The sequence below is a fragment of the Charadrius vociferus genome, unplaced genomic scaffold (genome assembly GCF_000708025.1).
Source record: "Charadrius vociferus isolate BGI_N301 unplaced genomic scaffold, ASM70802v2 scaffold161, whole genome shotgun sequence".
Classification (NCBI taxonomy): Eukaryota; Metazoa; Chordata; class Aves; order Charadriiformes; family Charadriidae; genus Charadrius; species Charadrius vociferus.
The window spans coordinates 5,033,242-5,057,990 of record NW_009646928.1 but is presented as its reverse complement, the minus strand read 5'-3'; the positions used below and the strand labels follow the sequence as shown (position 1 = coordinate 5,057,990).

Below are 24,749 nucleotides of genomic sequence, written 5' to 3'. Positions count from 1 at the left end.
CTATTTCAAGATATGTCTTATTTTGGGAGATGAATCATGTTTATCCTCCAGTGGTATGGATTTTGCAACTTCCCTTCACCATCCGGACAAGTGTGTAACTGACCTTAAGGTAGAATTATTTGTTAACTAAATTCAAACTAATTTTCTGTAAAAATGAAATTGAGTACATCCTATTTTAAGAGGCATCTCTGCAGAAGTACATGATACCATTATACCCAGAACTGTTGTAGTTGCTTCTTAATTTTATATTTAGAAATAAAAACAGTACAAGTTCAAAACAGTCTACCTCTCAAGGAGGCTGCAGAAATGTGACTGAATAATGAACCTTGCCTTCTATACTGATGAATTCAGAAAAAGAAATATACAGCACCAGGTCTTTTTCCAAACCAAATCTGTGCACTATAAACAGGATCCTGAACCTGCAGCATAGTATCTACGGAAGACTGGCCTACTGGATGTGCCTCATATAAAGGAAAGTGAAGCATATAGATGAAAAAATGTGATCAGCAAAAAGGGACAAAGCAAAAAATAAGCAAAAGAGCCAAGAGCTGTGCTTGTTCCTATAGTCGAAGCAGAGTATTGGGCAGTTTGCCTGCTCAGAAACCCTAAAGTGAAAAACATTAGAGCTTGTCTCCAGACAATCTACCAGACAGTATCTTCACAGCAGAGGATTAATACTAGCACTAAAGAAAAGAAAATCCTGTATAGTAGCAGACTTATAAACATATTATAAGATATGAAGATAACATCTCTTAATAAATGGAGTAAGTCTCCAAAATTTATATGGCTACATCTTTCTTCATCAGGTTTGCGAGACTCAGTAAAATGACTGTCTGACATTCCATAAACAGTTTAAACTTCTAGTGTCACCACAGCTAAAACTTGCATGTTATTACAGAATATGAATAAAAATCATTAAACGGCATTCATAGGTTTGTTTACTACTCTCCACTGTAAAGTTGCTGGTTTCCTGGCTTGTTTTTATCTACTTCTCTTTAGTAACTGAAATATCAGGCAACTGGAAAAAGATACCCATTTCAAAATCATCTTTCAGAGAAAAACTAAGCATTTAGATGAATTAAAATAAAAGGTTACTAAGGTTACTTTTAACGTGCATTCACTTACCCTGTTATGACGAAGGCATCGTTTTAGTAATTCACCTGCCATATCGTATTTTGCAGATTGAATATATATATCTGCAAGCAGAAGCCAACTCTTTTCAAACTCCTCTGCATCAATGGGATTCCAGCTCATTTTTGAAATCCGTTTTAACTGACTTCTGGCTCGTGGAGTCTGTTTCAAGATCATGTAGGCTGTGGCCATTCCCAAAAGTGCTGGTATATGATCCTTCTGCAGTAAAAAGCATAGTGACTGCTTGGTGCTTTTTTATTTCGCTTTTAAACTTTTTTTTGTTTTTTAAATAAGACTTTCACCAGGTATCTAAAAACTAAACTGAAAGGTATATCTCAGGAAATAAACATAGAACATCCAGTCTTACAAACATGTTTTCCATCTAGTGCTATGATTATTTCTGTAAGACTAATCATGATAAACACTATGTCAAATAAATTAGAGGCTGAATACAAGTTTGGGCTCAAAACAATATTCTTCAGGCTCAGGAAATGTTGAAAGCATCCACAGGTATTTCATCTTAACAAGAAACACTCTGATAGCGCTACAATCTATCCTTTTGATACACAAATAAATACTTCAGATAGAAACTGAACTCACTTGAAGTTACAATACAAGTGGTACTTCTACTTTTAGAAGTGCCTGTCAAATGGCAGTAACAGGGACACCAATTCCTATTACTAGGTGTACAGCTGCTAAAAATCTAATTCTAAACTGCTTGTATCCAAAAGATATGTATAACAAAGAGGATTTTTAAAGTCACCATTCCGTGCAAGAGCCTCAAGCAAGCAGAAGTGCAGAAGCAAGTGTGATTTTTAAAATCTTGCCTTTATTAGCATGGGATACAAATGACAATGGGGCTCACATCACAAAACTGCTTCCCAAATGCAGAGAGTAGTTCTACCAGCAGCTACGTTAAAAGCTTCTTTCTCCCTCTCAATGTTCCTGGCTCACTAATGGTATTCTGCCTCTACACCTCTTTGTAGGGTTGTGCTGTAAATAGGCTTGCCATAGTAGGTTAAAAAAAAAAAAAAAAAAAGACCCCACCAAAAGCCCCTCTTCCACATAATAATCAGCTCATCCCTCCTCTCCCTGAATATTCACACCTAACTTGGATCAACAACCTCTGAAGCCTGAAGAGATTGAAACTGTATATTTTATGCGACTCTGGAGAGTAGACTAAATAGACAGGAACATTCTTCCTGCTAGACCTTTGTCACCACCTGATAAACATGGTATATTCACAGGATCTCAGATCAATTCTGAGCAGGACTGTGAAGTCAGTACTGGAGGCAGAGGGATACCCTGCTTGTGATTCTCAGAACTGCCTTACACACAAGATAGGCATCAGTATACTTGGCTCAGCAAGGAGCAGGTTAGCACACAGTTAATGGGTAGTAGTAACAAGTATTTCTTGGCATTCTGATGGACTAATTGTGTCTACATGTGCTTAAAAAAAAAATCTGTTGAAAGGTATTGGTAACAAGAGCATCTGTTATTAATCCTAAAGCCAATGACTACAAGTAGGTATAAAATCATGAAGACTTCCACCATAAGGATGAATTTTAAGCAGATGGATAATCTTGCCCTAGAATCTAAATTCTGTCAAATTACTATGAAGTACATGAAGGCAGCTTACTTAATTGTTTTTGCTTACAGAATGAAGGTACTGTATGGACTTACATCATCAGACATGCTATGGCAAGACTGAGAATTAAAAGAGCAAACCAGCAACTCAAACCAAATAGCCTATTTGCATTTCATTAACTGGCAATATTGGCATTTAGTTGAGTTATAAATTTGCAATCCAATTGAAAACTTCTAAAAGATGTTGTTATTTCATCATGGTTTTTTCTTCAAATTTTATATATTCTTTAATAGGCAAAAATAATGCCTAGAATGAACACCACTAATACACACCGCTATCCTGAATGAAGACTATGAGACTAGTTAAAAAAATGTAGTAAGTGTGAAAGAGAAGACTGAGGAAATGACACAGGTTACTAACCTCAACCACTACTATTTCAGTGAAAGTGCTCAGTGCTCGTTCAACGCTTGATTTTTGTTTGGTTGCCATGAGACAATAATTTTCCATGATTCGCAGTTGAATGTGACCCTGAATGGTCTGAGGCTTGAGTTCCTTCAGAAGATTTTCTGCTGTTCTTACAGCCAACTGCACAGACTCCTGCTTCTCTGTTGAATTACTGTTATCAGAAAGTCCTTGTGAAAGTTAATTTTATTTAATATACACCAAATTAATTGCAAGTTAATACTGATTCCATTCCATTGCCATTTCGGTTCAAGATGGCTCTGTTATATTCTACATTGATTTTCTTCTGTAACAACAGCAGTTGCAACATAACAAGCTGTTCTTAACGCTGCAAGTGACCAGGATTCCAGACAAGATCTTCAGTATTTTCTACCCGAGACTGACTTAATACAGTCTAGGATGGTCTCTCACAATGCACAGTAGGTAAGCTCAAAGTTCAGGCAATTTAAATTAAATCATATTATTAAGGTGGCAGAGGAAGGGGACAACAGAACCCAAGCAGTATTTATTTCATTCACTTACCCTATGTCAGCATCCAGATTTTCAAAGACTTCACCACCCACAGTTTCATTATCTGGGTTCAAACAAATTTCAATCATGTTGTAGACTGCATTCTGTCCCCAGTCACTGTCCTTTCGAGCTTTATTAAAATGCCGGAGTGCATCATTTGGTTCACCTGTATACCTAGACAAATAATTAAAATATTTAAAGCTGGGCAAGTAAAATTCGCTGCCCCAAATCTCAAGAACCCCAAGTATTTAGAGACAGATGACACACTTGCACACACTGATAATGCAAGGTTTGAACAGCACACATACTATTGCAAGGAACTTGTTTTTGCAGACTAAAACCAGTCTGACAAATTCTAAAATTTGAAAATAAGTAATATTTCGGTACTGAACCAGCAACAATATAGCAAGCAGAAAATACAAAAGATGTATGTGAGACAGATAAAATAGCTTTACTTTAAAGAGCAGCTTATTGCAAAGTATTTCAGAAGAGAAAAGGAGACCTTTCCTAAAATCCTAGCACCTTAAGTAATGAGGAAAGTACTGTTATATTACTTATCACTTACTTATCCCACTATACGTAGCACCTTTGAATGATAATGGATGACAAGAAAGTTAATTAAAATGTATAGTACATAATCAAATACACCTTATCTAAATTATAATTGCAAGTACCAAAGATATAGTCCTTTGCAGTAGTGAAATCCTGGTTCAAGCTTTGTTCTGGAAGAATGTTTTTCAGCCATTAAAAGAAATCTTGGGACTTCTTCTAGTTTCCCAGCTCTTCTTAAGAGATCAATTAATCGTGAGAGGGTTGCATAGTTATCTAAATATACAAATAATTAGGACATTGTAATTCTAGTTATTTGCTATAAGAATAGCTTAAGAAATAAAGAGTCTGCCTTGTTTTTTTCACATCCAAAAATAAGATATGGTGTAATACATAACGCATATTACGTAGTAACCACAGACATAAGAATTAAGATATCAAGTGATACTTGCAATAGTTCTATAGAAACTCATAGAAAGATAATTGTACTTCACTTTCAAAAGCACAAGCAAAAACATTTGCTGTACTCTCATGACTTCTTTCACAAAGTCAGCTAGAAAGCTTTACATTCATTATAGTACTATTTTAATAGATTTTAGTAGCCTTGTCTCTGGTCATAATTTGCAAATTTCTAAAAGAAACTTATTGCTGTCCGAGACAAGTTTGCTTCATTAATCTTGAAATAAAATGATAGCTTTGTGTTCATGCACTCCTACCTTAAACACAAGACAAAGTGCTTCACAGTTACAAGTGAGCAACACCCTAGCTCTATTTGGCTTGAGGTAAACAATGCACATTACACTGCAGCAAAGTAAATTACTGCATCTACGAGAAATAATTTTCTCATCTTCCCCTACAATAGCTTTATGCTTTTATTTACAGAAATGGTCTTTGGTTTTAGTACGCATTACACTATAAATAGCACATTTCTTTTTAATCATACAAAGTATTTTTAAAATATTTGTTCTTCTATCCCTTTAGAACTATGTACCAGAAAAAAATAAAAATAGGACTGCTAAATATTTACCTGGCTTGCGTTCTAGGAGCTGCTGGAAATGAAAGACAGCTTGTTCATAATCTTGCTTCCTGAACATGAGATCAGCCATCATCTATAATATAAACCAATTTAGAGAAAACAAAATAAAAGTATTACAAATTGTGGTTTATAATGAACTCTAGTTCTGTGAAGAGGGGAGCTGAAACTATAGCTTTAAAGCACTGCAGGAATTGCACAAGAAGTATATCAATTTGGGGTTTTCATTACTCTCTGGAAAACAAACACTCTCTATATACAAACACACAGGATAATAATGAGAAAGTACAGGCTCCTACCTCCATTTTTCACTTAAGGTAAAAATTAAAGGAGAATAAAACACTTTGATGTACCTTTCAAATATCACAGAATCATAGAATGGTTTAGGTTGGAAAGGACCATGAAGATCATCGAGTTCCTACCCCCCTGCCATGGGCAGGGGCACCTCCCACTAGACCAGGTTGCCCAAGGCCATGTCCAGCCTGGCCTTGAACCCCTCCAGGGATGGGGCCTCAAAAAAACCCCATTTTTTTTACTTGCATAAGGTATTCCTAATTTTATTTCCCATAAATGCAGATTAAGCACATAGAAAAGCAAACTTAGTTTAAAGTTAGGGAAGGAAAAGAAAGATAATAACCCACTTCAGCAGGGGAAGTAAAACAAGTTATTTCGTTTCAGTTTCTCGCCACTGAGAGGTAGCTAAGGAAGAGTGGATTTAATAACATATATTAAGAGTGCTATTACCCCTGCCCTTGCACTGTAGCAGGACTAATACCAGATGCTAGACTGCTGTGAGAAAATAAATTATTCTGTCTTAAAATCATTTTGCTCCTAAATGCGTTAAAGCAAAAGTTGCTCGGTCTATTGAGCTGTCTTTTAAGCCAAGAAGTATACAAATCCTTTTTTTAGATACTTACTTTAATACTCAGAGAACGATTTGGGTTGGAAGGGACCTTAAATTGGATTTGGTTTATGAAAGGCATGTCCTGCTTCACTAACCTGATCTCCTTCTATGACAAGGTGACCCACTTGGTGGACGAGGGAAAGGCTGTGGATGTTGTCTACCTAGACTTTAGTAAAGCTTTTGACACTGTTTCCACAGCGTTCTCCTGGAGAAATTGGCTGCTCATGGCTTGGATGGGCGTACGCTTTGCTGGCTGAAAAACTGGGTAGATGGCCGGGCCCAAAGAGTGGTGGTGCATGGAGTTAAATCCAGTTGGCGGCTGGTCACAAGTGGTGCTCCCCAGGGCTCAGTACTGAGGCCAGTTCTCTTTAATATTAACTATCTGGACGAGGGGATCAACTGTACCCTCAGTAAGTTTGCAGATGACACCAAGTTAGGCAGGAGTGTTGATCTGCTTGAGGGTAAGAAGGAAATCTGGGCAGGTTGGATTGATTGGCTGAGGCCAATGGTATGAGGTTCAACAAGGTCAAGTGCCAGGTCCTGCAGTTGGGTCACAACAACCCCATGCAGTGCTACATACAGGCTTGGGGAAGAGTGGCTGGAAAGCTGCCTGGCAGAAAAGGACCTGGGGGTGGTGGTTGACAGCCAGCTGAATATGAGCCAGCAGTGGGCCCAGGTGGCCAAGAAGGCCAATAGCATCCTGGCTTGTATCAGAAACAGTGCAGCCAGCAGGACTAGGGACATGACTGTACCTCTTTACTCAGCACTGGTGAGGCCATACCTTGAATACTGTGTTAAGTTTTGGGCCCCTCACTACAAGAAAGACATTGAGGTGCTGGAGTGCGACGAAAGGGCAATGAAGCTGGTGAGGGGTCTAGAGCACAAATCTTATGAGGAGCAGCTGAGGGAACTGGGGTTGTTTAGCCTGCAGAAACGGCGGCTGAGGGGAGACCTTATTGCTCTCTACAACTACCTGAAAGAAGGTTATAGAGAGGTGGGGGTTGGTCTCGTCTCCCAAGTAACAAACAACAAGACAAGAGGAAATGGCCTCAAATTGCACCAGGGGAGGATTAGATTTGATATAAGGAAAAATTTCTTCACTGATAAGGTTTATCAAGGATTGGAACAGGCTGCCCAGAGAAGCAGTTGAGTCGCCATCCCTGGAGATATTTAAAAGAGGTGTAGATGTGGTACTTAGGGATATGGTTGAGTGATAACTTGGCAGTGCTAGGTTAACGGTTGGACTCAATGATCTTAAAGGTCTCTTCCAACCAACTATGATTACAGATCATCTGCTTCCAACCTCCCTGCCACTACACCAGGTTACTCAAAGCCCCATCCAGCCTGGTCTTGAACAATTCAAGGGATGGGGCATCCACAACTTCTCTGGGCAGCCTGTTCCAGTGTCTCACCACACTCACAGTAAAGAATTTCTTCCCAATATCCAACCTAAATCTACCCTCCTTAAGTTTAAAACAGTTACTCCACATCCTATCACTACACTGCCTGATAAAGAGTCCCTCCCCATCTCTCCTGTAGGCCCCCTTCAGGTACTGGAAGACCACTATAAGGTCTCCCTGGAGCCTTTTCTTCTCCAGGCTGAACAACCCCAACTCTCTCACCCTGTCTTCATAAGAGAGGTGCTACAGCCCTCTGATCAGCTTTGTGGCCTTCCTCTGGACTTGCTCCAACTTCTTATGTTGGGGGCGCCAGAGCTGGACACACTACTCCAGGTGGGGTCTCGCGAGAATGGAGCAGAGGGGCAGAATCACCTCCCCCAACCTGCTGGCTGTGCTTCTTGTGATGCAGCCCAGGATGCAGTTGGTTTTCTGGGCTGCAAGTGCACATTGCCAGGTTTTGTTAAGTTTCTCTCACCCAACCTCCTCACGTTCTTCTCCGGGATGCTCTCAATCCATTCTCTACTCAGCCTGTATTTGTGCTTGGGATTGTGCTGACCCATGTGCACAACCTTGCAGTTGTGCCTTGTTGAACTTCATGTGGTTTACACAGGCCCACTTCTCATGCCTGTCAAGGTCCCTCTGGATGGCATCCCTTCCCTCCAGCGTGTGAACTGCTCCACACAGCTTGGTGTCGCTGGGAAACTTGCTGAGGGTGCACTCAATCCCACCATCCATGTTGCCAACAGAGATGTTAAACAGCACAGGTCCCAGTACTGACCCCTGAGGAACGCCACTTGTCACTGGCTATCACTTGGACATACTACTGTGCTGGTGTAGTGGTTTAACCCCAGCCAGCAACTAGGACCATGCAGCTGCTTGCTCACTCCCCCAAGCTGGGATGTGGGAGAGAATCAGAAGGGTAAAACTGAGAAAAACTCATTGGTTGAGATAAAGAGAGTTCAATACATAGAGCAAAAGCCATGCATGTGAGCAAAGCAAAACAAGGAACTAATTCACTGCTTCCCATCAGCAAGCAGGTGTTCAGCCATCTCCAGGGAAACAGGGCTCCATCATATGTGACCATTACTTGGGAAGACAAGCGCCGTAAGTCCAAATGTCCCCCCCTTGCTTCTTCTTCCCCCAGCACTATATACTGAGCATGACATCATATGGCATGGAGTATTTCTTTGGTCAGCTGGGTCAACTGTCCCAGCTGTGTCTCCTTCCAACTTTTTGTGCCCTCCCACCTTCTCGCTGGCAGGGCGGTGTGAGGAGCAGAAAAGGCCTTGACTGCTTAGCAACAACCAAAACCATCAGTGTTTTACCAACACTATTTTCATCTCAAATCCAAAACATGGCACTATACCAGTTGTTAGTAAGAAAGTCAACGCTATCCCAGCTGGAAAAATAACTTCTTCCCTGACCCTTAGTCAATTGTTAATAGAGCATGTTTTAAGCCATACTTTAGTCAATCTTACAGCTATTACTTTTCCCTGTACTAGTACTTTTAAAGACCCACTTTTGCACTGAGATAGAATGAGGGCTATGATTGCTAGAAACTTCATATCAAATCATCATCCAGCATAAAGAGAAAAACATTTTGTTGCAATAGATTTTTCACACGTTTTTTGAAATCAGAAGCTGTAGGCTTTCTTAAAAAGTAGTATTTCATGGATCCATCACATTGCAGACACTTCAAAAAACTGATACGGGATTAGTAGAATAGCACATACCATCGTTGCTGCTTCATTATCTTGGTCATTCTTCAGCAGCAAGGAACACTGATGTTGACAGGCATCGGTATCGTCTTGTGCCAGATATAAACGTGCAAGTTCCAACATTGCCTGTAGATTAAAATATTGAACTACATGTAATTCAAAGATTAAGAAAGCTGGTTCAGTTCTATGAGTATTAACCCGAGATTTCAGAGCCTCAGGGAAAAATTATTTTTCTTCTAAACGGAGCGCTTTCTGTGTTGTTTCCTGTGGACTCTTGGTCAAGTAATTTAACTCATTTCCATTCCCTCACCTTTAAAACAGATAAAAATTTTCTTCTTCAGAAGGACATTCTGCAGGTACATTGAAAACAGAGCTGCTCAGACAGTACTGTTCTAAAGACTACAGGGTTTTGATAATAATTTTCTTGGAAAAACATGTTAGTCCAAGTAGTTTTAAATTCATTGAGAGAAGCAAATACCTCATTACCATTCCCCAATTAGTTTTGGAGTATAAGCAAATTCCAGCAGAAACAGTTTTCTTATTTGCATTTCCAAACCTACCACATTAAGACTGTGTATGGATCCACTTCTGAGAAACAATCACAGAATAAATATTAACAAACTGAAATGTACATAAACATGCATCCTTAAGGCTGAAGTCCCATCATACACTATTCTGAATAAAACGCCACAGAAAAGTTTATAAACACAAGAGCTACCACAGATTTAATCAAGTTCCCATTGAAGCAAGCGGGAGTTAAACCAATCACAAAGTAAAATTAGCCATAGACAAACAGTAAGCAACATCATTCCTGCCTAATTTTAAATGGTATTTTGATCTTGTTTTTAAAAAGGAGGCATTTATAATTGCATCACAATCCTCTCTCTGGTTACACTTGTGAAAGGCACTTATGAATCAAAATAGCGTTTCAAACATCCTGTTCTGGATATGAAGGCTGCTTGCATAATGTTTAACAACTGTTTTCTTCCTACTTTCTGTTATTTACATATGCAAACATATACTATATAATTCTGAAACAGAAAGGCAGGTGGGTAAGCATTGAAATGATAAGGAGACAGCATGCATGTAAGAATTTTAACTATGAAAGCTTTCTTAAAGCCACCGTTCTTATCTGCATAACACAGTGGAAGAGCAAAAAGCAGTCTGCTGGTCAAGGAACACTTCCTGTCTTGGGCACGTCAGAGAAGAATGTCAGTTAAACTGGACTTCTATGCTATATTTTATTATTATTCTATGCTTTAGTCTAGAGAAAAGAAGACTGAGGGGGGATCTTATTAATACTTACAAATCCTTAATGGGAGGATGCCAGGGGGATGGGAGCAGTCTTTTTTCAGTGGCGCCCAGTGATAGGACAAGGGGTAATGGGCATAAACTGGAACATAGGAAGTTCCATCTTAACATGAGAAGGAACTTCTTTACTTTGAGGGTAGTGGAGCACTGGAACAGGCTGCCCAGAGAGGTGGTGGAGTCTCCCACTCAGGAGACATTCAAAACCCGCCTGGACGCTGTCCTGTGCAACGTGCTGTAGGTGACCCTGCTCTGGCGGGGGGGTTGGACTAGATGATCTCCAGAGGTCCCTTCCAACCCTAACCATTCTGTGATTCTGTGATTCTAGTGACTGGAAGTGGTATCTAAATTGTCAACTGCAATCCAAAATATGATGATACTGTACAATGATATGCTTGATGCAGTCTGCGATCCACTTCAAGTCTGCATCTAGAAACTGCATTGCCTCTTACCTGGTCAGAGAAATGAGGTAGAGTATTACCTACCAGATTTAACTATGTAAAGTGAGACAACCCCAGCCAAAACCCTTATGACATGGACTGTAATCTCTTCACATTTAGCCGAATACTTTGTTTAATGCAATGTTTCAAATTTAGTTTGGATTACTTTGGCTAGAATACAGGAGATCTTGTTTTAATGAAACAAGGTACAGATTGCTTCAAAGGATTTTTCCAATACTTCCATATATAATTTTAAGGAAAGTAAAGTCTGTGAAGACATCAAGAAATAGGTGGGTGTTTAACAGCTCAAGTTTATATTTTGTAATCTAAGAGAATTCAATTTCAACTTTGTACTAGCAAAGTTTTTAAAAATGAAGGAAAAAAAACCAAGTTCAAATCTATTGAAACTACAGAAATAGAGTGGGATGAGTAATTCATACTAGTTGTGGGTAATCAAAAGTATTATTCTCTCAGTACTCTAAGCAGGGAACAAGTTCTTCATCAGAAATTCAGCTGAAGATTTTCTGAGATGTCATTGTATTCTGTGTTGCAAACCAAGTAGGATTAAAGCAAAAAATCTCTAGTAAGCGCATCTAACAGAGATATTCGGTAAAAATGTCAGTGCACAGCATACCTTGTAACAATGGGAATGTCTCAACAGTATGGTTTTAGCAAGAATTGAAGGGAAATGCCATGCTGGTATTTCAATACTGGTGTGAACGAAAAAAAAAATAAGAAGGTGGCTTTAATACTGAATTACTGGGATGGCATACCACAAAAGCCATAGCTGCACTTGTACTGCGACAAGCAGTCACCTCGGTCTTAACAGTAGAATGGGGAAGAGACCGTCCTTTGAGTATTTTAGGGATGTTTTTATTCCTATCCCAATTTTTCTTCTTTTTCATCATTCTTACAAGATGCCTTGAGGAAAGCCTGTCTCAAATATCCTGAAGTTGTAGATTTAGGAAGGACCCAGATTGAAGCAAGATTGAAACAAACTCCAGTATTACCATGCTGTACCTTACATGTCCTCAACTGGTACATGAAGACGGGCTCAACTATATGATCTAATGGACAACTCAGAGTGTGTGCAAACCACCACTTGAATCGGGAGTCTGTGCAAGAGACAGAAGATAGCAGTACGCACAACTATTTTATCAGATAAGCAATGAAGGGGAGAAAGGTCAAGGCTCTATGAATATCATAAAGCAGAAATAATTGCAAATATACTTCTACACTGTGGATAATTGGGAAAATGTACTGCTAGATATCAAAACTGAATGGAAAAACAATGCAAAATAGTCAGAGGGAGAACTGACCTTGTTATCAGTTTCACAGTGAACAAGAGCTTCTTTGTAAAATTTAATTGCTTTTTCATAGTTTCGCTGGGCTGTAGAATGTTTTGCAATCTCAGCACAAATTTCAGCTGCTAACTGTTTCTGTGCAGGAACGGCATCCAGCTGTTCTATCTGAGCCCGTTTAAGCACTCTGGCTTGTAATTCCCGAGCCTAGTATGGGGAAAGCAATGAACAGTCAAAAATTTTCAAAGGAATGAATTTTATATTTTCTACTTCGAAATAATTACATTTTTAAAAGGTTCTATAAGCACCCTGTTTATTTTATAGATTAAAAGCCCCAAATAATACAAAAGCAGGTAAAAATGTCTCCACTATAAAAAAATATCAATGAAAACAAGCAAAACAAAACAACCCCTCCCAATATCTCTCCTAAAACACCTGTCTCAAACTGCCTTGCTTCCCCAAAATTCACATTAAAAGGCTGCCGAAAAGCAACCTAGTGTTCAACACTTTGAAGAAGATGGAATCCCAATTCACTTTTTCTGAAATACTCCTTATGACAACTGCATGCCAATCCAATAATGTATATACTTTATAGAATGTAATTTTGAGATAATCATACATACAGTATTTCGTGAAACGTACGGAAGACGATGTTAAAGCAAAAACCCGGGGAGGGATCCAGTTTACCCCTTGTGTACATGAAGAAAAGGATGGTGGAACAAGCTTATTTAATACTCCATCTAAGTAATATTTAGGTCAAATACATTCATTTGAATAAAGACAACACATTTTTTTTGGTCTAGATTTCCACCATATTTCTATGCCTTGCATTATTTATACCTAATCTCTTCCCCGCTTCAAATGATTATGTTCCCATTTGTAACTACTAGCAGAGTTGTAATCACAAAAAATGCTGGCACAGGACATCACTGAACAAAGCCTCATTAATAAAGAGAAAAGCAATGCTTTTGCACACAAGCCCTACAATTTTTCTTAGGAAAATTTTATCATCATCTCCATGGGTTCCTGGTTAAGAACTTCCTTAATTTCCAAGCTAGCTTCCTACATTAAAAATATTCAATAGATGTATTACATGCCCTTTTCCTTTTTCTTAAAATTAAGGTTTTGATAAGGTGTATAAAAAAAGACCTCAAAGACCAACACCCAGAAGGTGTTATGTATTACATGTACATGTATTACACCTTAATAAAGCACAGAAACATGTACATATATTACTCCTTTATTAAGCCCAGAAAACTCAGGGGGAAAAAAATAAAAGGCAAAAACCCCTTCACATTTTATTTTCTGAGGTTCTTCATTTAGGGAGTGATTAACAAAAGTCTAGCAGAGGCTTGGAGGTAGAGCTCTTTGTTTACCAGCAGATGCCCCAAAAGAGGGCAGATAAGGAGACAGCTATGCCCAATTTTGATTATGCCTGATCATTTTTCTTGGATTTCAATTGGAATTCTATTAACACAGAAGAAATTGCCTTTTTCTGCTCGAGCAGTTTTGTAACTATCATAACGTTGAAGTGCCAGAAGAGCTACTTCGCTCATTTTAAAGTTCACAAGTTGAAGAGAAAGAAGCACTAATATTATTCTGTTTCCTCTCACCCCCCTATCATTTTGCCCAGCAGGGAAGGAGAATTAAAATGCAAAGTAAAATCTGGGGGAACTTCTAATATCACTCTGAAAACCAAGGGAAGAAACCTGTTTAAGAAGAGGCAATAACATAACCAAGCAGTTAGTCCTACTGAAATAATAAAAATACAGGTGGGGTATTTTTTTGTAAATGAATGTGGCAGCAAATGCAGAAGGGACAGGAAAAAAAAAATATCAAAGAGAACAGGTACAAGGAAGGACAGTTTTGAGGGCAGTAACAAAAACAACAACAAAAGAAAAAACGGGGAGAGACAAACAGAAAGATTTTGAAGTGTGATATAGTGAGAAATCTGAACGAACTAAAGAAGTAAAGAAAAGAGTAAGAGAAGTAGACTTGGGGAAATCTACTAAAGGAGAATGGGGAAAAAAGTTAACTTTGAGAAAGAAAAAAGTACGTTATAAGGGAAAAAGAAGTAGCAACAGATTAAATAGCAGTATCAGTAGGATTTTAACTCCTATGTACTATCATGTTTCTAACCTATCTACATAACTTACTTTTCTTGCTGGTCAGATGATGGTACCACAGCTTTCTGTTTTTGTAACAGAATGGAGGTATAATGGAAGATAATGTACTGACCTAATCTCTTGCTCAACCCTTGTGTTGAGAAAGTGTCTTCTAAATGGACTAAATTATGTCTGGCTCCTAACTTCGTTCTTTCATGCCTCAGTCTGAGTGATAATATTCAACTCAAGAATGAACAGATCTTACTATTGCTATTTAAAATAAACAGTGGTACAACAAAATGACACATAGCCATTGAATCCTATTCCAGATTGTTCTATGGGTGGTGCTCAATGCAGAGCTAAAGATACGTAACCTAGCTTTCCCCATAGCCAATTTTGTTTTCACTTGGTCTGCTACAACTATGTTCCACACAGAAATGAAGGCATAGTATGAATGCAGGCTTCCAGTAAAGCCTGCATTCTAATCTAAAATTCAGACAACACTGCTCACAAAAAGCTTAGACTTTCTAACCACTTATTTTCTTTACATTTCACACCAGTCACTGGTGGTTTATCCCTACAATGTACACTTTTTTCCTCATTTACAAAAGTATTTAGGTTAGAATCTGGGATAGAAATGAAACCAGGGATGAAAGTGAGGTTTCATAGCAAGCTTTCATAGGGTTTTTTGTTTCCCCCTTTACCTGTTGTAACGAAACAATAGCTTCATCAATCTTCTCCATTTTGCTGTAAATTTTTGCCAGAAGCACATGGTAACGTCCATCTTCCATCAGAGAAGACAATTCATTAACTGTAAGAATTGCATTAAACAAACATGATTCTTGTAAGAACTGACTCTGGTAAAGTCAAAGAAAGATGAAGCTCTCTACACGCTCCAGGCAAGAGCGTGAAAGCAAAAAGTTCAAAGCTTAATCTTACGTACTTAGGATTGTGATTTAACTTGGCATGTTGTTAGTGGGCAAAGTAAACATTACAACCTACAAACAGAGTGAGAATTAAGGCCAAGGACATTAAAAGATGCAAAAGGAATAATAAAAAAAAAAAGACTGTCTAGTCCATTTGCATTCTCAGAAATATGACAGAAAAGCTTTTAAGTGGACAGGAAATAAAGCCACTCCTGACATTTCTTGTCTAAATCCTCCTCAAAGTCAATGAAAAATGTCCAAATTGATTCAATGAGTGCTACTGTACAGCCAAAAAGCGTAAGGTGGTCTGATGAAATTTCTGGTCAGACCTCAAACTGTCTTTCTTTTGATAGAGTCTGGAGCAGACATGAATACAGTTATTTTAACTAAATATTTCAGTATATACTCAAAAAGCAGCAAGCTACTTTTGAATAATGGTTAAAATATATATGCATAAAATAATATTTGAAAAATACAAGTTCTCCCTGGCTTGTATTAATTTTAATCTATTGACAAAGTGGTATCTTGAGCACAGTTCCACATTAAAACATAAAAACCACCAAAATCCATGTTTTATCTTTATCAAAATCAAAAAAATAAAAGTATATGAGCTATACTCTATTAGCAAACTGTCTTCAAAGTGCTGTAATTGCGACACGCTATTCTAAGTCAAAGATTAGGCTATGTAGCTGACCATGCAAGATCATTTCTTCCAGTACATTTCCTATATTTCATTTTTCTTTCACAAACAGAGGATATTTTAGCATTTCTAAAAAAAAGATATTAAACTGTTCAATATTATTCCCAATCAGCCTATTAGAAATACTTTTTTTTTTTCATGTAGAGAATGAGTGTATATCAAAGACATACAAAAAGGATATTGGCTTCTGTACTTTGTGCTTCATTGTAAGATGGAAGATTCTAAAGTACATGGGGCAAAGTGTATTTACTGTTAATTTATCTTTCCACACTAGAAGATCAAGCTGTCTTGAGCATTATTAAAGTAGCCAGATCCTCAGAGGCTTAACTAGGTCAGGAACATAACATTCAATCAGAGATTTTTTTTCAGTAAGAAGTTAACAAGACAGAAAACCAACACTCCCCTACACAGTATGAAAGACCAGTAAAATAGTGACATAAGACTACAGAGACTAGTAGTAATATTTAATAATACTAACTGTTTCTATATTCAAATAGCCATAAAAGTTAACAAATATAGTTAAACTACTGCAAAAAGATTTCCTTTATTAAGGGTATAGCTCAATAGCTCACACTAAACATGACCTCAAAATGTCTTAATTGACTTTTAACAAAAATAAGGAAAAAAAAAGTTTTAGCTTTGTAAATGCGCATTCTTAACATTCTAAGAGACATCTTGGACCAGTTCAATCTCTTTGCTCTGAAGGATACTGGGTACCATTTACCACCTAAACAATTCTCTAACAACAGGAATGACTAATCTATACTTGACCAATTCAGAATGAGAACATTTGTTAGCACAAAAGAGAAAGAATCTTACATGTGTGGAGCTCTGCTATTGTATTTACTGGCTTCATCTATCACAGATGTTCCAAGTTTAAAAGTCCTGGCAAAAGCACCTCTAAATATAAGTGAAGTTTATTTTAGAGTGGATTTCTCATTTATCACTTAATAGTTTCTTGTGTTTTACACTTCAAAAAAGTTTATGTGGAACTTGTTTATTCCTTAGAATCATGCAAAAACCATAAACAACAGTAGAAATTTTATGTTTTGCTGTAAATTAATAACATTCCTACCAGGCTCGTGACCTAAAGCTTGCTGAAGTACATTTTCTGCCTTTTCATATTGCTTCAGTTTCATTAAAAGCTCAGCCAAATCATAGCAAAGGAAATTCTGTTGACCGCTTCTCAACGCGGCCTCATAGTAACTGATTGCCTAAAAGGAAGAAACAAAAACCTGAGTATTATTTAAAAACAACAACTTTGCTACTTAGATATTTACATGCAGCTTAGAGTTCTCTCTACTTTCTTCACTTCTCTTGTAACCAAGTCATTTCTAATAAATACTGTATTAAAAAGATGTTACTTGTTGCAAGTCCAGGCTTCCAAAAATAAAATACCAAATTAAAGATAGCAACATTTTGCTAAACATGCATTTACATAGGCTAACCACATTATCACGCTCTATCTTTCACAGGATCACTGCCAATTAAACTACGTTTTTATTAGCTGATGAAGTTTATAGCTCCAGTCTGACTGGTATTACACAAGTTCTGTTTTACTGTATACAAAGGACAAATATTTTCCCAAAGTCTAGCTGCAAAACATGAAAATAAAAGATGTAATGAAAAGTTTAAAAAAAACCCCCACAACCGACTAAGCATAATCTGACAGAAAGAAATCTTCTCTCTTTGCACTTTTAAACGTAAAACTGGCAATCATAGCAATTAAAAAAGTCAAATAGTCACTCAAGAAAAAAGAAATGTTCTGGATCAAAAAACTGTTATTTCATAAGTTTAAAAAAAACCACTTCAAAATAACAACTTAAATAATCTTGAAATAGGAAGAAATAAAAAATTAAAGTCCATAAACCATCCATCACCATATAGATTACAAGTTTTTCTACAGCAACTCTAGGAACCCTCACAATACATTATATTACTACACACACACACACACACACACACAAAGGGTCTGAAGTGTCACGGAGCAAGATAGGAATCATATACTGAGCTGCTTGTAATACTGACCTAAAAAGAAGTGAAAATTCTAACATTGCAAACAAAACACAATTTGGACACACATTCCAGTAGTTTGAGGTTGCCCACATAAAATCATTTGCTCCTGCAAGTTTTCCCCAAACGTTTTCTTCTGGTTTTCCTACACTAAGAAGTTAAAGCCTCTATTACTACTCTCCTAGCCAATGTTAAGGCTAGGAGATGTAACAAGACGGGGTCAATGGAGAAGTAATTAAACATGGTTTTGAGTGCAGGCCTAAAAACTCATAAACTGCAAGTCACCAGAACTACATTTCACCAGATTTGTATCCACCAATGTGTAACTGTGCCTTTGAGCAGATATTTTGAAAGGGACTACAAAATTACTTGCAGTATAAAGACTGTTTAGTGCTTTAAAGTGAAAGGCTTCCTTCTACTTAACCTGAAAACAGTGAAAGTGCAGTTGACTAATCACATTGCACAAATGCAAGAACCAGCTCATACATCACAAATATAAGAACTTTATATTCCCTGGAACAACACACTGAATACTTCACATTCAGTGTGACAAGAAATAAATCTGTAGTGGGGTTTCTATGCAACAGAAGTCCCCAGGCACTGCTTGGTAAGTTGCTCGGTCATTAATTGTCTTCCTGAAAAAAATAATCTATTAAATACATTCCCAGAAGATGGAGAACCTTTGGGTTTATTCCATGGAGGTAATACCATGTTTCTCCTTAGGCAACCTCCTGGCACAATGGTAATAAACATGCAACTTTAAACAGATAAGATGATGGTATATTAGTACACTGCTTGAAAGATTCTGTACAGTATCACTTATCTAAGCTGGTAACACATAAACTCAGACTGGAACCTTCAATCAGTATTAAGCCTGACAAGAAGCAATGATGGGAGCTAATAGTCCTGTCCTAAATTCAAGGCAGAAAATAGATTTCATAGAAACATAGAATGGTTCAGGTTGAAAGGGACCTTAAAGATCATCTAGTTCCAACCCCCCTGCCGTGGGCAGGACACCTCCCACTAGACCAGGTTGCTCAAAGCCCCATCCAGCCTGGCCTTGAACACTTCCAGGGATGGGGCATCCACAGCTTCCCTGGGCAACCTGTGCCAGTGCCTTACCACCCTTACAGTAAAGAATTTCTTCCTAGTAGCTAATTTAAGTTTACCCTCTTTCAGTTTAAAATAGTTACCCCTCATCCTATCACTACACTCCCTGATAAATGGCCCCTCCCCATCTTTCCTGTAGGCCCCCTTTAAGTATGGAAGGCTGCTATAAGGTCCCCTCAGAGCCTTCCCTTCTCCAGGCTGAATAACCCCAACTCTCTCAGCCTGTCCTCATAGAGGAGGTACTCCAGCCACTGATCATCTTCGTGGCCCTCCTCCTAACTTCTTCCAGGTCCAAGAGAGATAGAGACACCATTCTTTGAAATGACTTCCATAACTACAGAGGAAGATCGTGCTAAGCACTTATGGAAGAGGCGCTGCTGAAACAAAGCACTGCACCATTCTCTTACTTGGTCTCCTAGGCACTTTTTGTACCCATTTACTGGTTGTTATTTCAACACAAGTGACTAGAAAAAAGAGCAGATACTGCAAGTCAGGAAGTTTGCTGATTCCTCTGCATTTTAAACTTGTCTATTAATCCATGTCAAAGCCACTTGTACAGAATGTAACTGCCAGCTTGGGAAGATTTTGTTTCCTCCAAATGAGAAACTCTCAGCTTCTTTCGCAGCACATATGCAGAATACTGTAAGCACAAAACAGTTAAGTCTTTTTGGAAACACAGATGCTATTTAAGAACACTGTATTAAAAGGGTCAGTGAGATGTAAACAAAACATAAAGACCCAAGTTCAAAACTCCTGCAGCGCTAATGTTACCCCGTTTCCCCAGCATTACAGCCCTGCTTGCTTCCTTACAAGGCTGTCGCAAAATACTTTCTTCCCTTCCCTGTCCTGTGCAAGGGCCACAGAGCTGACTGACCAGATACTTTGAAAGGGATCTACAAACTTATTTGCAGGACAAAAAGTCTGTTTTGCACTTTAAAGTGAAATGCTTCTTTTACTCAACCTGAAAACAGAATCAGGCAAAGCCCACATGTTCACAATAATGGACACAATACTTAATTAGCCTAATACAGTATTTATAGAATACCTTTGAATAGTTATGCGTTTTGACTAGGGCTTTTCCAATTTTACTTGCTAAAGCTGGATCTTTTGGATTTTTCTTCAAGGCCTGCTCGTAGACTTCTATGGCTTCATCAGGCTTCAACAGTAAAAGATAAAAACACAGAAGTCAAGGATTAAGATAAAAAGTGTACGAAGAAAACAAAATCTGGTAAAACCTCCGGGAATGACTGCCAAGTACTACTGGTTCATAAGCTACAATACTTCTGAGAGATGAATGATCACTATGAAATTGCGGGAAGTGTAAAGCCCACGTAAATTTCCATTTCCATGCTAAAACAGCACGTGCTAAGATTCAGAACTCTTCTAAACATTTCTAACTTCTTTCTGAACTTAATTTAGCTCTCACTTTAGATTTTTGTTAGTCTTGTGGGTCACTGTTATAGATAAAATTTTCTCCTTGACTTTCACCCTATCAGCTATCAGAAGGAAGGCATTTTCAACAGCTTTTTCTTTGAACTTCGAACAGTTACATTTGTAGCCAGTAATTATGGTTTTTTACATACTAAAGCAGTTTCTGTTTGCCAACTACAGATCAATAACAGTTAGCGTGCTACATTGTCTGAACTTGCTAAAGTCAACAAATGACTCCATCATGCGATTCATCTCTAGCAAGCACTTACCTCTTGAATATTCATGTACGCATCACCAAGAAGAAGAAAAGTATGAGCACTTGGCAGTTTTTCTACTAGGTCTCTAGAAAGAGAAGACAGAACCTTGCTCAATATTTAGAATGTCAATAGTGGTATCTAAACAACAACAAATAGGGGACAACAATTTTATCATCTGCAGATTTTATGGGTTTTTTGCTTCTGAAAATAAAACAAAAAAAAAAGATACCTTTCCAAAACAGGCCTTCCAATTACTGTTTTAAATGTTACAACACTTACTTAAATGAATTCATTATGTCACTATTCCAGACTTTTTGTAGTAGGGGAAAAAATGAGCTCACCACACTACCATTAAACATCTATGAAAATATATAGACACACCACAAACTTTTACCTATAGCAGCCAGCATATAACTTCTTATCTTTCCTGTACTGAAGATAAATATCTGCCATTTTTTCTTTAGCTTGTACAAAGTAAGGCTGTTCAGGTGTAATATTTCGGAGCATAGTCAAGGCTTGTTCAACATCTCCTTGAGCAATTGCCAGATCTGCATTTGCAATCACAACTCTTAGTTCCTCAGGAGTTCCAGAAAATTCATTAATGGCGTCTTGCAGTATTATGGCAGCTTCATGCTGCAAATAAACCCAACAGAATTAATGTATTTCCTGTTATTGAACAGCTAAAAATAAAGACATCATAAGCAAACGAATGTCTGGGGGCATTACACAAACCAACCAAAAAAACCCACAAAAAAACCCCAAACAACAGCATCTATTTGTTTTGCTTAAACATTTAAAATGTTTTTTTCTCTTGATTTTGTAAGTAAAATTCATGTGATATGAACTACCAGAAAAAGTTTTAGTAGAGAAAATAACGTTTGTGTTGCATATATACAAGGAGGTGCTCAAAATTCAACTGGAAAATGCCTTTAGCATCTTGCTCTAACAGGTCCTGCTTTCAGCAGGATGACCTCGAGGGGTCACTTCCAACTACACGATTGTATGGCTTCTCTTATATTCTTATACAAATGTAGCGTCCTACTGTTTATTAGGATACAGCTGATAGTAAGGATGCTGCTACACAAAGATAAGGACACAATTCAACAGTATTTCTAATACCAGTCTGACAGCAAAACGGGAATCTACATGCTGGCAAATGAACATCAACAGCATCTCCTCCTCAAAATTTAAAGGGGTTTTATAGACTCAAAATTGAGCAAAACCAATTAAGATTTGGTGGTTTTTTGTTTTTTTTTTCCTCTGTACAATTTAAGGCACAAGCTGTTAAGTCAGCTATTAACATCTTGGAAATTTTACCAAGCAAATCCTCTTTTACCAAAGAGGTGACAGTATTCTATTCTGAACTAACAAGGATAGACATTTCTATTACTGGGAAGAGGAAATTGTTTTCAGGTATGTATTACATCTTGAACAAGTTTGCCACCTTACCGGTTCTCCATTCAAACGATGAGCTTCTACTAACTCTAGGAAAACAGACACACGATCACTTGCATCAATTTCAATTTTTTTTCCTTTAGTTTTTGAGGAAGCTGTAGGTTTTCTCATTCCAGGTAAATTCTTTGCCATCTGTAAAGTCTTAATAGCTTCTGACAATTCTCCCATCTTTTTCTGAGTTTGGGCCTTAATCAAATGATAAACAGGATGTTCTCTCACCTAAAAAAATACAATAAGATAAGGAGTTTCCAAATTTTACTTTATGCATAGTATTCAAACCCCCTGAAAGAAGACACTTAACTTCTTTTAAAAAAAAAACACAACAGACCTTAGAGTTCCTTCTTTCCTCCAAATATATCCAATTTCAATTTCAGTAATTTACTTATGAAAATACTAGAATTTTCAAAGACTATGCAAACTAATAATTAACTAAGTTTTTAATTACAAAACTGAGATAAGACTTTGGGATACGCAAACATTCATTACAGCATTATGTGAAACTAGACTGAGTTTTAAGGGATTTTGAGTGTTTCCCACACTGCTATATTATATGCACACTTCATTTAATTAAAAGAGGTGCCAAATAATGATTGTATACAAGTCCTGCTGCTATTTTGCCACCTTCTTAAAACATACTTCACATGAAAAGGAAATGTCAATAAGGAAAACGTAACTGTGTACAAATTTGCAATAACCTCAGTGTCTCCTAACTAGGTAGTTTATCCTCAGCTTTCTTGCATCACTTGGAGGAAGGAATCAAGATGGCAGTATGCTTGCAAGGAAATGGTAGTTTGTCTTTTCAGATAAGCACTGGCAAGAGAGCTTAGTGCTAAGCACAAGTGCTAAGTAGAGTGCTGTATGGAGTGTTAATCACATGTGAAGTTACACTGATGTCAACAAATCAAAAATCCATACTTGTATACAAATATATCCATACAATGTATTAGCCCCAAGAAATAAAACTGGCAAGGAGCACTGCAAAACAGTGAAAGTCTTCTAATACAGAGCTTAATTTACCAAATTTGCTCCTGAAGGTAGAGAAATAACAGACAAAGATACAACATTAATGGAAGACAGCATAGCATATGGCTACTCTCTTAAAACTTAGAGTGGTTAGAGCAGCATGAATTGTCAAGAGGTAATTGCAAAGCCCTTCTCATCCCCTCATGCATCTGTGCGTATATTAATTAGCAATTGTACATCTGTACAAAAAGTCCAGAAACAACATCGGATCACTCTTCACGTCCTTCTATGCTGGCTTTTAAAGACTCTTGCAAGGTTAGTCTGGAATTACAAATTGTTTATATAACATTTCTAAGATTTATGTAAGGATCTGAGAAAAAGCTACCATTTCTTTATTTTGTATTTCAAAACAATTTTAAAATGTTGCAATAGGGTATTAGTTTTGTCCATATGGTCATTTCTGTGATAATTCAGATGCCATGTTCATATAAACATTTAGATATTAAACTTTTAAACTCACCTCAAAATTGTAGCTCAGACAGAGTTCCAAGGATTGAGAACACAGTTTAATATTGTTTTGAGCCAAATACACCTGCGCCATCAGTAAGTGTGCATCTGCGTAAGAAGGATTCCTTTCAAGACAGTAATGCAGATGACTATGGGCTGCTTCAATATCCCCTAGAAAGTTAAAAAAGGGAAAATGAAAGAGTAGTTGATATGAAATACAGAAGTTAAATGCAGATCATTTATTAATTATCCCCCTTTTTATTTTTAAATACATGTGAGCATTCAGTGAATAAACTCATATACAAAGTATTATGTGGCTATGGAATGAAATCAAAACCAGGTCAAAAGTAAGATATTTTCCCATTGTTCCATCTTTAGATCATTCAATAAGTGATCTTTTTTAGAAGCAATAGATTAAAAGATACCATATCTATGTGTCTGTACAATTAAGATACACTCCTACAAATCACAAAAAAGGGTAGGGTACATGTTCTTCACTTAGCTGTAATGAAGTGTTCTGCAATAAAAGAAAAATATTCACATTGATTTAAAAGCGTGAAATTAATTTTTTCTATTAAATAAAGTCAAGAGGTAGATAGCTAACCATTCACACAACTATTACCTGACAAGTATTTCACTTTTGCAATTAAAAAGACAGCTTGTTGAAGACCAGGCACGGTTTTTACCACAGTTTCAAGAACAGAAGCACAGTGCTTGAGAATTGGTGGAGGAGACTGCCCAGGACTTGAAGGCTAGGAGTAAAAAAACAAAAACAAAGCCCAAAAAGCAACATTTCAGTTGACAGGTTGTGGACTTCGATTTCACCTTAAATCCGAGCTTCACTTTAAACTCAAATGAGCAATAGCAAAGCACTGTTATTTTCTTCAGCCCAAAAAGCTAAAAGAAGAATCTTTCATCACAAAGAAACATTAAAAACA

At 37.4% G+C, this 24,749-nt stretch overlaps 1 protein-coding gene across 1 annotated transcript in view; it reads right to left on the bottom strand.

Annotated features, from left to right (window-relative positions):
* Positions 1–24,749, bottom strand: part of TTC21B (tetratricopeptide repeat domain 21B) — a 45,318-nt gene that overhangs the window by 6,290 nt on the left and 14,279 nt on the right. The window contains 15 exon segments of the mRNA XM_009894650.1: positions 1,126–1,350; positions 3,140–3,335; positions 3,704–3,865; positions 4,366–4,516; positions 5,268–5,349; positions 9,311–9,421; positions 12,363–12,551; positions 15,154–15,260; positions 17,151–17,289; positions 20,244–20,354; positions 20,899–20,971; positions 21,281–21,519; positions 22,336–22,560; positions 23,825–23,982; positions 24,434–24,563. Coding sequence (XP_009892952.1) covers positions 1,126–1,350; positions 3,140–3,335; positions 3,704–3,865; positions 4,366–4,516; positions 5,268–5,349; positions 9,311–9,421; positions 12,363–12,551; positions 15,154–15,260; positions 17,151–17,289; positions 20,244–20,354; positions 20,899–20,971; positions 21,281–21,519; positions 22,336–22,560; positions 23,825–23,982; positions 24,434–24,563 — 2,298 coding nt within the window.